The sequence below is a fragment of the Polypterus senegalus genome, chromosome 14 (genome assembly GCF_016835505.1).
Source record: "Polypterus senegalus isolate Bchr_013 chromosome 14, ASM1683550v1, whole genome shotgun sequence".
In the NCBI taxonomy this organism is placed as follows: domain Eukaryota; kingdom Metazoa; phylum Chordata; class Cladistia; order Polypteriformes; family Polypteridae; genus Polypterus; species Polypterus senegalus.
The window spans coordinates 115,526,389-115,539,073 of NC_053167.1; the positions used below are offsets into that span (position 1 = coordinate 115,526,389).

A 12,685-nucleotide genomic window follows, 5' to 3' on the forward strand; every position below is an offset into this window, starting at 1 on the left:
TGTCTCTAGTCCTGCAAACCGACCTGATTTTGCCACTGACCGATGTGCGTGTACAATCGCGTCAATTGATTGGCAGCCGCAGATTGCGGGTGTTCACATGGACGGGCAGATCCAGCTTGCCGAAAATCTCGACCACCGCCCCCATCCAAAGTAAGGTGATGCCTCTGTCTGCTGCAGTGGCTGTCTCCTCTGTCAGCCAGCCGGAAGTTTAGTGCATTGTGTCACTCACCAGCCAGCTTATCAACAGAACGAGCCTCTGCTGGAGACAGGTAGGGAGATCTGTGTTCTCGGCTCCTTCGGCCCCCTTCACTAGCGCATAGCGAAGGGGAGCCGGAGCTGAGAACACACCAGATGATTTTTCAGGCGTTTGACGTGTGATGACTCGTTGAACGGCCGAAAAATCGGCAGTGCATCTGTAAATGTATGGGGGGGCTTTAGGCTAGGTTCACAGTTCCCTGTAACAGTGGAACACGACACAATGGAAAGCGGTGCTGCACCTTACCTGTGCATTACATCCCATATAGTGACGCATACAGTCAATGAAAAGCATGCTTCATGGTTACTTGACATGTTTGTTTTGTGGTAACATTATGCACTGCATGCATTGGGCTTTATTCTTACAGCAGAGAAGTAGTTCATTATGACTGTTTGTGAATTGGGACATTTCAACTTACTTTTTTAATTCCCATTTAAATTTAGTAGGAGTCGGAGTCGGTTAACTTTTTGCCGACTCCGACTCCAGGTACCCAAAATTGTCTCCGATTCCTCGACTCCGACTCCACAGCCCTGCTGAGGTTTAGTGAGTTCCTCTAATTAATTGTGGTGAGATGTACACGACACACACGAGAACATCCTACCCTTAGTAAGAGTTTAATTCTAATAAGTTTGGAAATGGACAGGACCTTAGCCCTAATTTGATCCCCTTTTATGATGTTGACCTTTAGAGATAGAAAATAACCATCCAGACCAAATAAACTGAATCAAACAATCAGTTCATATATTACAAAAATCCAAACGTAATTATGTACATAATTTCCTCTTAGAATATCATACACGAAGTAATCTGAACAAATAAACAAATAATGGTTTAAATGGGAATACAACTGAGTAACCACCTCTATAATGGAACTGTACTTGCGCTGAAACAAAAAACAGGAGAAGAACTTACTTACAAACAGAACATAAATGTAATCATCACATACATTTATACACATATATATGTTAAACATATACACACCTACCTTATACCCCACCATAAACCATCCCCAGTCCCATTTTTTTAACAAATATCCTTATCCAAATGTTTATCTCAACGATCCAACTCGCATGGGTATTCCACAGTTAAATCCAGATTAGAGGTAAAATGGAATATTGGTGTGCTTTCCTTGTAACACTAGAATTACCAGAGCCTATGAAAAAACTCGTAGATCCATCCCACCTTAAATCGCTTCTCACCTTTCCGTCAGCGTCTTTTGTCCTGTAAATGTGTCGATAAGCAGCAAACAGCAAGCAGCCTGCCATCAAATCCCCCCACCCCGCACAGTTTTCTCAGCTCAAGTCTGGTTACCTGCGTGTCAGTTGCTTAGAGTTGTATAGAGTGAGAAGTCAAGCAAAATGACACCTTTTATAAATACTATATCGTTATTTGGAACACTTGCATTTCATGTGTATTCGTGTCTACAATGATCTGTGTAAACACATCGTTAAAACAGAAACGTTTTCATGTTTTAGTAATAATTGAAAAAAATGTAGACATTCCATATTTCAAAGAAACACTTTCACAAAAGGTACAAATATAACAGAACAAGTGTGCTTCTATTCAAGAATATAACTGCAGAAAAACAACCTGCATTAAGGTGCGACATTGACAAGCATTTGTTACGAGCGCTTTGGTGGCACAACGGTATCAGCTGTTGACTGGTAATCTAAACTTCACGAGTTTGATCCTGGACAAGTCCGTTTTGACAAGTGAGCTGCACGTATTCTTACTATTTTAAAATAAAAACATACATTTGATTCCAGTCTGTAACAGCCAGTGTAATTTATGATACTTGTAAAGGTTAGCTTTGTTTTTTTTTATTCCGCTATTATTATCTCAGCCGCGTTCACGATCCCAGCCCCCCTCCCCCTGCAGGCGCATTTGACACTGCTGTTTTCACATAGACGCGCTATAACAGAGGTAAACTCAAATCATGACGACGAATGCACTACTGCCATCGCTGTACTTTGTATATGCTATGCACTCTACTTGTGACTTTACACTGTAGGAAGTAAGTAAATAAATAAAGGTAAATAAGATTCGATCTGGCATTTATGTAAGTAACATATGAATGTTAATGTTTTGGGCACATGCACCGTTTTTTGTATATAAGAGCCAGTCATAATTTGAGTTTACCTCTGTTATAGCACATCTATGTGAAAACAGCAGTGTCAAATACGAGGTTGGGGGGCTGGGATCCTGAATGCGGCTGAGAGAATAAAACTGAATAAAAAAAAAAACAAAGGTAACCTTTACAAGTATCATAAATTACACCGGCTCTTACAGACTGGAATCAAATGTATGTTTTTATTCTAAAATAGTAAAAATACGTGCAGCTCACTTCTCAAAATGGCTCGTCTGGGATCAAACGCGTGAAGTTTAGACTACCAGTCAACAGCTGATTCCGTTGTGCCACTGAAACTCTTTTGGCAAATGTGTGTCAATGTTGCTCCCTAACGCGGGTTGTTTTACTGCAGTTATATTCTTTAATAGTAGTGCACCTGTTCTGTTATATTTGTACCTTTTGTGAAAGTGTTTCTTTGATATTTGGACTTCAGGCTTCACACCTTATACATGTGTCATAAATGTAAGAAGGACGGTCCTTGGGTATGTGTGGGAACTGTTAACATTTGAATCTGATGATTGTATATAGCACAAAACTGACCTGTCTGTAATATTCTATCCTCTGCATCTCCTGGAGTTGAAAACAGATACCAACATGCAGCAACATGTGGACACTGGCCAAGATCGGAAAAAAAAAAAAAACAAATGCAGTCACGTCATGACTACAACTGCATGAAGGTATGCAAATGAATATAATGTTGCATTAGTGCAACAATGTTTTCCAAAATGTACAATACAGGTCATAAAATGAATTATTCCAAATGTCATATATATATATATATATATATATATATATATATATATATATATATATATATATATATATATATATATATATATATCTTTAAGTCTCTCTTTTTTGTCAGAGCAATTTGACATCATGGATCAGAAGGCGCATGCTAAGTGAGCGTTAGCAGGAACACTCAAGAATAAAACGGAATAAAAACAATTCACATCCACAGACATTCTCAGTCACGCACAACACTCACACCCACCCAAGTACTATAAATTTACAGACACAAATCAAATGTATGTTTTTATTGTATGATATAAACAATAAGAGTAGCTCACTACTCAAAACGGTAAATTACTGAAGCAGCTGATATCGAAACTGCGACCTCTTGATTGAAAGGCAGCAGTTCTTAGCATTGCACCACACAAGCTGTCATATCAACTGCCTATCCGTAACCTGTTTTCTTTTTACTTTGGTTTAAATCTTGAATAAAAGTGCACTTGTTTTGTTATACTTGCACCTTTTGTGAAAGTGTTTATTTCATATTTGTATTTCAGGTTTCACACATTATATATTTCACGTCTACATTTTGTCACTTAGTAGTAATACATGAAAAACATTTCTGTGTTAACAAAGTTTTTACAGAGATTGTTGACGGCACTGAACACACATGAAATGTATGTATTCTAAATGACGATGTACTTTTTTACCAAATAAAGCTCCAGCACTTCACTCAAAGATAAACACTGAGCACTGAGAAACTTCTTGGCAAATTGAACTGCAGTGGTGGGTGGGGGGATGGAATAGCCAGCTGCTTATCTTAATCGGCATATTTCCATCCATCCATCCTCTTCCGCTTATACGAGGTCGGGTCGCGGGGGCAGCAGCTTAAGCAGAGAGGCCCAGACTTCCCTCTCCCCGGCCACTTCTTCCAGCTCTTCCGGAAGAATCCCTAGGCATTCCCAGGCCAGCCGAGAGACATAGTCCCTCCAGCGTGTCCTGGGTCTTCCCGGGCCTCCTCCCGGTTGGGCGTGCCGGAACACCTCACCAGGGAGGCGTCCAGGAGGCATCCTGATTCAGATGCCCGAGCCACCTCATCTGACTCCTCTCGATGCGGAGGAGCAGCGGCTCTACTCTGAGCCCCTCCTGGATGACTGTGCTTCTCACCTTATCTTTAAGGGAAAGCCCAGACACTCTGCGGAGGAAACTCATTTCAGCCGCTTGTATTGCGATCTCGTTCTTTCGGTCACTACCCATAGCTCATGACCATAGGTGAGGGTAGGGTTAGGGTTAGGGTAGATCGACTGGTAAATTGAGAGCTTTGCCTTACGGCTCAGCTCCTTTTTCACCACGACAGACCGATGCAGAGCCCACCGATCCGCCTGTCGATCTCACGCTCCATTCTTCCCTCACTCGTGAACAAGACCCCGAGATACTTGAACTCCTCCACTTGGGGCAGGATCTCTTCCCCAACCCTGAGAGGGCACTTAACCCTTTTCCGGCTGAGGACCATGCTCTCGGATTTGGAGGTGCTGATTCTCATCCCAGCCGCTTCACACTCAGCTGCGAACCGATCCAGAGAGCTGAAGATCACGGCCTGATGAAGCAAACAGGACAACATCATCTGCAAAATGCAGTGACCCAATCCTGAGTCCACCAAACCGGACCCCTTCAACACCCTGGCTGCGCCTAGAAATTATATCCATAAAAGTTATGAACAGAATTGGTGACAAAGGGCAGCCCTGGCGGAGTCCAACTCTCACTGGAAACGGGCTCGACTTACTGCCGGCAATGCGGACCAAGCTCTGACACCGGTTGTACAGAAACCGAACAGCTCTTATCAGGGGTCCGTACCCCATACTCCCGAGCACCCCACAGGATTCCCGAGGGACACGGTCGAATGCCTTTTCCAAGTCCACAAAACACATGTAGACCGGTCGGGCAAACTCCCATGCACCCTCCAGGACTCTGCTAAGGGTGAAGAGCTGGTCCACTGTTCGCGACCAGGGACGAAAACCACACTGTTCCTCCTGAATCCGAGGTTCACTATCCGACGGACCCTCCTCTCCAGAACCCCGAATAGACTTTTCCAGGGAGGCTGAGGAGTGTGATCCCTCTATAGTTGGAACACACCCTCCGGTCCCCTTTTAAAGAGGGGACCACCACCCCGGTCTGCCAATCCAGAGGCACTGTCCCGATGTCCATGCGATGTTGCAGAGGCGTGTCAACCAAGACAGTCCTACAACATCCAGAGCCTTAAGGAACTCGGTATCTCATCCACCCGGGGCCCTGCCACCAAGGAGTTTTTGACCACCTCGGTGACTTCAGTCCCAGAGATGGGAGAGCCCACCTCAGAGTCCCCAGGCTCTGCTTCCTCATTGGAAGGCATGTTAGTGGGATTGAGGAGGTCTTGAAGTACTCCTCCCACCGACCCACGCCCGAAGTCAGGTCAGCAGCGCACCATCCCCACCATATACGGTGTTGACACTGCACTGCTTCCCTCCTGAGACGCCGGACGGTGGACCAGAATCTCCTCGAAGCCGTCCAAAGTCGCTCTCCATGGCTCTCCAAACTCCTCCCATGCCCGAGTTTTGCCTCAGCAACAACGAAGCCGCGTTCGCTTGGCCTGCCGGTACCTATCAGCTGCCTCCAGAGACCCACAGGACAAAAAGTCCTATAGGACTCCTTCTTCAGCTTGACGGCATCCCTCACCGCGGTGTCCACCAGCGGGTTCGGGATTGCCGCCACGACAGGCACCACCACCTTGCGGCCACAGCTCCGGTCAGCCGCCTCAACAATAGAGGCACGGAACATGGCCCATTCGACTCAATGTCCCCACCTCCCTCGGGACGTGGTTGAAGTTCTGCCGGAGGTGGGAGTTGAAGCTACTTCTGACAGGGGACTCTGCCAGCCGTTCCCAGCAGACCCTCACAACACGTTTGGGCCTACCAGGTCTGACCGGCATCTTCCCCCACCATCGAAGCCAACTCACCACCAGGTGGTGATCAGTTGACAGCTCCGCCCCTCTCTTCACCCGAGTGTCCAAGACATATGGCTGCAAGTCCCACGACAAGAACACAAAGTCGATCATCGACCTGAGGCCTAGGGTGTCCTGGTGCCAAGTGCACATATGAACACCCTTATGCTTGAACATGGTGTTCGTTATGGACAATCCGTGACAAGCACAGAAGTCCAATAACAAAACACAGCTCGGGTTCAGATCGGGGCCATTCCTCCCAATCACGCCCTTCCAGGTCTCACTGTCATTGCCCACGTGAGCATTGAAGTCTCCCAGCAAAACGAGGGAATCCCCAGAAGGTATGCCCTCTAGCACCCCTCCAGAGACTCCAAAAGGGTGGATACTCCAAACTGCTGTTGGTGCATACGCACAAACAACAGTCAGGACCCTTCCCCACCCGAAGGCGGAGGGAGGCCACCCTCTCGCCCACCGGGTAAACCCCAATGCACAGGCTCCGAGTCGGGGGGCAATAAGTATGCCCACACCTGCTCGGCGCCTCTCACCGGGGGCAACTCCAGAGTGGTAGAGAGTCCAGCCCCTCTCAAGGAGATTGGTTCCAGAGTCCTATATCTAGCCGGAACCTCTCGACCTCGCGCACTAGCTCAGGCTCCTTCCTCTTCAGAGAGGTGACATTCCACGTCCCAAGAGCCAGTTTCTGTAGCCGAGGATCAGACCGCCAAGGTCCCCGCCTTTGGCCACCACCCAACTCACACTGCACCCAACCTCCTTGGCCCCTCCCATAGGTGGTGAGCCCATGGGGAGGAAGACCCATGTTTCCTCTTCGGGCTGTGCCCGGCCGAGCCCCATGGGTGCAGGCCCGCCACCAGGCGCCGCCATCGAGCCCCACCTCCAGGCCTGGCTCAAGAGGGGCCCCGGTGACCCGCGTCCGGGCAAGGGAAAACGTCGTCCAAGGTTTTTATTCTTCATCAGAGGTTTTTTTTGAACCGCTCTTTGTCTCATACCTCACCTAGGACCAGTTTGCCTTGGGTGGCCCTACCAGGGGCATAAAGCCCTGGACAACATAGCTCCTAGGATCATTGGGACACGCAAACCCCTCCACCACGATAAGGTGACGGTTCAAGGAGGGGTAATCGGCATATTTACAGGACAAAACACGCTGAGGGAGAGGTGCGAACAGATTTAAGGTGGCCCGGATTTACGAGCTTTCTCACAGGCTCTGGTAATTCTAGTGTTAAGTTATAATGGAGTATTCTCACTGGTTTAGAGGTGAATCCTGCCCTAAAAGCCAGTATGGTGGTGTATTAAAGATTCTCTCACTAAGAAACGGAAGATGTAAGCTTCAATCATATATAATAAAGGCAGTCCTGCACACACAGACATCCTCCGATTATTAGCCAGCACTTGTAATCATGTATACATAAACAAATCCACCCCCTCAGCCTCTCATGCTTTTTAGAGCACCCCTTGAAATCCCTCCTCTCCTCCTTCCCCTCCTTTTTGAAGAACGACTATCCCCTTACGCTGCGAAACGGGTTGTTTATGCAAGGATCTACAGGCACAGCTTGATTCCCTTCTCCCCTTAAAGTGACATCCTACAATTACTTAATTCCCAGGGCATATATTTTCAAGGGAAGTAAGGTGGCAAAAACAGATAAAGTGAATATACTATTCATTGCCCACTTCAGAGATAATATGTATATGTTATGAGGAAAGTCCATGAATATGTGGACAAAAGAGTGATGGGAATGGAAGTACAGGGGAAGAGAAAGCAAGGGAGGCCAAAGTGGAGGTGGATGGATAAAGTTAAAGAAGACTTGAAAGAAAAGGATTTGATTGGCAGGCTGTATGGACAGCGTTGGTCAAATAAATCAGCCCCACACAGAAATGGGAAATGAGGAAAAAAAAGAATCTGATTAAATGTGATTAAAAAGTAAAAATGATTATTCTGTTCTGAATAAAGTCTAGTCAGGGCGGGATTTTACCTCATATTGAGATATAGGCAAGAAGGATTTCTGGGCCCCTTAAATCTAATAATGAACTAATCAGGGAGTGTTGAGGTGGAGTTCCTGCAACTTATTATTTTTTAATATATTATTTTTGCTATTATTTGTTTATTTTTGACATCGCATATGCTAACTGGTTACACTCCGAACCATATATTCTGTTGCCCATAGCAAATGATCAAAGAAAGCGGGTCATTGAGAGTGAGATCTAAATTGTAGAAAAATGCTTGGCACTTTTAACTTCATCCAAAATGAAAATCTGAAGTTTGACATACATGATGTGAATAAACTAGTCACTAGTTATGAAGGACAGGTAATTTATCCTTCCACAGGCTTTGCGCCTGTACTTTGCAAGATGTTCAGACAGGAGGGGATCAAATTCACTGATCAGTTTTAGGCACCCCAAAAAAACTACATTGTTTGGAGAAGAAAGTTGTTTGTTTCTGCTACGAAAAAGCAGATCACGGGAGGTTAGGAATTTTAGATTAATAATAAAATCATTGGATGAAACTCCAAACAGACAACATGCATACACATCCGGAATGTACAGCTAGGAGGATTCACTGACTCAAGCCTCTGCCCCCTTTGCCCTTATTGGAACTCTGTTTTTGCTTGTAGGGAAAAATGTCCAACCAACCTACTAGTTTAATCTTTTTTCACTAATTGATAATTCTGCTTCATTGTTTAATATGATAACCTTTAGGACGTAATTGATATCTTTTGAGAAAACTGCCCATCTCATGTTTTTTGTAACAAGTGTACTTGCCAAACAACATATTACTCTTCCTGGATTTTAGTGCAATGGAGACTATTATGCATGCTTGTCTGTGGATCACCGTCTGGGCTTATCTGAAGCAGGTACTACCACCCCGGGTAGAGAACGAGTGCCCTAGCAGGCTCTCGCCTTTAAAGCCAATCTCTGCTAGAAGGAGGCGTTCAGTTCTGAAGCGACAGCACCGTAGAGCAGAGCTTCCTAAACCACTATAGAAGATGTTAATACAGCCAGATGGCTTTCTTTCACCTCAGTACTAGTTTTTGTTGTTTTATAGTGGCGCTCATAGCAGAGCTCTTGTTTTATTATTTTGTGAGTAAACTAAACAGGGACGACCTTGTTGGGACCCCTTGCATAATGCTGCGGAGACCTGCAGTGCCTTATTTGACCAGAAGATTTTATAAATCTTAAGCACAAACCAAGAATCAACCCTGGACAGTGGACCAGTGAACCATTTGGGCAACTTCCCACTACACAGCAATGCTCATCCTATTATAATGGGCCACGTTAGAGTCACCAATTAACATGACACAACGTGACAATTCTACTGCCCTCACCATGAAACACCTAATACCAAATAAAGTTGGTTTAGTGAAGTTTGCCATTACCTCATCTTAATAACAAGGTGACTATTCCTCCACAAACATTATTCAATACTAACTGATAATATGAGATAGATCAAACCCTTATAATATAAGATAGAACAAAAACTAGTCACTGACTCACATATCTTTTCATTCCATACCACGTGCACTTGAGAAAAGGTCATCTGCCGGAAGCTAAGCCAATACTTGGATCGAAGACCAACAAGTAAAAGATTGGGTTGGCAAGGCCAGCAGGAGGTGCTTACACTGAGGTTTGAACTTGAATCCCAATATCCAGTACAGTGACCAGCACCACTGTGCTGTAAAATATTGAGCTGTCCATCAGATGATACATTAAATCGAGGCCCTGACTCTAGGTGGTCATTAAAGATTCCTGAACATCCTTCGTAAAGGATCCGAATGTTTTGACTAAATTGCCCACCACGGCCTGATCATTTTGGCCTCTTAATCTTTCTCTGTCTCTGATAGGCTATCTATCTCTCACCCCTTCACCACCTAACAGCTAATGTGTGGTGAGCATACTGGTGCAATAATGGCTGCTATTTCAACTTCCAGGTGGATGCTTCCAGGGATGGTTGAAATGGCTCCACACTCACTGTGTAAAGCGAGTAGCAAGAAAAGCACCATATAAATGTAAAGAATTGTTATCAATATTTGCAGGAGTTTTACCCATTTCCAATTCTTAAGTCTACTCTTTTCCTCATCCTGTTTCCTGTGTTCTATTAAAATTACTTTTTATGAGGAAAAATACATTTCTGTACTTTTACCTAAAGAGACTAAAAGTCTGTTAATTATTAGACAAGAAGCTCAAATTCATTTCAGTAAAAGCTGAAGACATCTTACCTGTGACTGGGCTGGAAACCAGGGTGCAGTGTCCAGTGTGAACTAGCAGGATCAATAGAGCTGTGAAAACGTTCCTCATTTTGAGACTGATTCAAATGAATAATAATTATTTTCATTTAACCCCTTCTTATAAATGCAGACACTCTACCACCCACTCGGTTCATATTTTCTCCTTTCAATAATTAACAAAAAGTAGAACCAGGCTAACAGTCAGAAAAGATGAACCAGCAAAAGGTTAACAGTCTATTGGCTATAAAATGATGTGTTTGTCTTTCCTGCCCCTTTTCAGACAAATTGCACTTTAGTAGAGGTTCACATCGCTAACAAGTCTGATTTCTGGTTAGACTGCTGACACAATTTACTGTTAGAGAACATTATGGTAAAAATATGTGTAACCTTTGTAAATATAAACACTGCTATCAGATCTTCTCTGAATCTCTCTCTTTTGGGTTTCACCTCTGTCACTCTGCCCTTATCATGTTTGTCTGAAGGACAGAGAACTGAGAAATGTAAAGGAGTCATGTGAGTAAATGAGGGATACAAACTGTACTGAAAGCAGATGGTGCTGCAATGGGATAATTAACAATTTACAGCACAACATGATTGGGATCATCTAAGAAAATAGTGGGCACACCCAGTTGCTCATCACATTGGCTACCATTTAATGTAGAAGATATTTTAGTGACTTTAAGAACTGTGGCCCTAAATTCATCACAGATGTGGACCATCTTGTCCCACTTTCTAGGAACCAAGCTTAGAGGACTGAAATGTGGTTGAAGGCTACATCTACTATTACTACTGCCAAGGAGTTCAAGAAGCTCTCTATGTTGTGATATACACTCACTGGATAAATTATTAGGAGCACTCTATTAATCCTAAGTGGTGCCTCCTTTTGATCTCCAAACAGACTCAATTCGTCACGGCATAGAGATTGGAAAAAAAATACTTTGAGATTCTGTCCCAAGTTGATATGATCGCATGTCACAGTTTCTGCAAATTTGTCAGCTGCACATTCATGCTGTGAATCTCCCCTTCTACAGCATTCGAGAGGAGTGCTATTGGCTAATGCTAACTGAACAGAACTGAAGAGCACTGAACTCATTTTCATGTTCATGAAACCAATTGGGACGTTTGTTTTGTGGCGTGGTGTGTTATCATTCTGGAAAGAGCCAATAGCAGATGGGTAAATTGTGGCCATGAAGGAATGCATACTGTATGTGCAGCAACAATACTTATATAGGTTGTGGCCTTCAGGCAATGATTGATTGGTTTTAATGGCCCAAAAGTGTGCCAAAAAACATTCATCATACCATTGCACCACTACCAGCCGCTTGGACTGTTGATACATGGTAGGTTGGGTGAATGGATTCATGTTGTTGGTGGCAAATTTTATGTGCCTAAACAGAACTTGAGATTTATCACACCAGACTATGCTTTTTCCAGTCTTCAGTTGTTCAGTTTTAGTGAGCCTCTGTTCCCTGCAGCCTCAGCTTTCTGTTTTTGTCTGACAGGAGTGGAACCCGGCCTGGTCTTCTGCTTTTGTAGCTGATTCACTTCAAGGTTCGACATGCTGTGTATTCTGAGACGCTTTTCTATTCACCACAGCTATACAGAATGGTTATCTGATTTACCATAGCCTTTTTGTCAGCTCTGACCAGTCTGGCCATTGTCCTGTGATCCCTCTCATCAACAAATCATTTCCATCCACAGAACTGCTGCTCACTGGATGTGTTTGGTTCATTGCACAATTTTGAGTAAACTCTGGAGACTGTTGTGTATGTAAAATCCCTGGAGTTACAGAAATACTCAAACTAGCTCTTTTGGCACCAACAATCATGCCATAGTCAAAATCACTGAGATCATATTTTTATTCCTTCTGGTGTTTGATGTATACTTTATCTGAAGCCCCTGACCTGCATCTGCATGACTTTATGCATTGTGTTTCTACCACATGATTGGCTGAATTAATAGTTACATGGATAAGCAGGTGTACAGATGTTTCTAATAATTTGTCAAGTGAGTGTAGCTCAAACGAACACTTGTTAATTTATATTCACTATATTCATTCCACCATCCGTAGCACAATCTATAGCACTCTACCCATGCTCGTTTATGATCAATACTGCTGGTCAGACCCCAATTCCTTATTATTTTTACTACTATATATTAATGAAGGGACCCAAGTGAGTTTGACAATGGACTGACTGTTGGGGTATGTTTGTAACCGTTTTCGAAGGCAAAGACTACTGAACATTTAAAGGGTTAATGAGAAACAATGGCTAAACTGTTCATAAGCATGGTACGTATAAGGCTATCTTTTCTCAGTTGTAAATAGCTGATGGTGTCCACTTGTGTAGGAAATGGGT

At 43.9% G+C, this 12,685-nt stretch overlaps 1 protein-coding gene across 2 annotated transcripts in view; it reads right to left on the reverse strand.

The window, feature by feature from the left end:
- LOC120514737 (complement factor H-like) overlaps window positions 1–10,590 on the reverse strand; it is a 59,787-nt gene extending 49,197 nt beyond the window's left edge. The window contains exon 1 of one of the 2 annotated variants that reach the window (XM_039735252.1): window positions 10,320–10,590. In XM_039735252.1, coding sequence (XP_039591186.1) covers window positions 10,320–10,398 — 79 coding nt within the window. In that variant the 5' untranslated portion in view covers window positions 10,399–10,590. The remainder of the gene's footprint in view (window positions 1–10,319) is intronic. The other variant, XM_039735250.1, reaches the window with a different exon arrangement.
- Window positions 10,591–12,685: the final 2,095 nt, after the last annotated feature.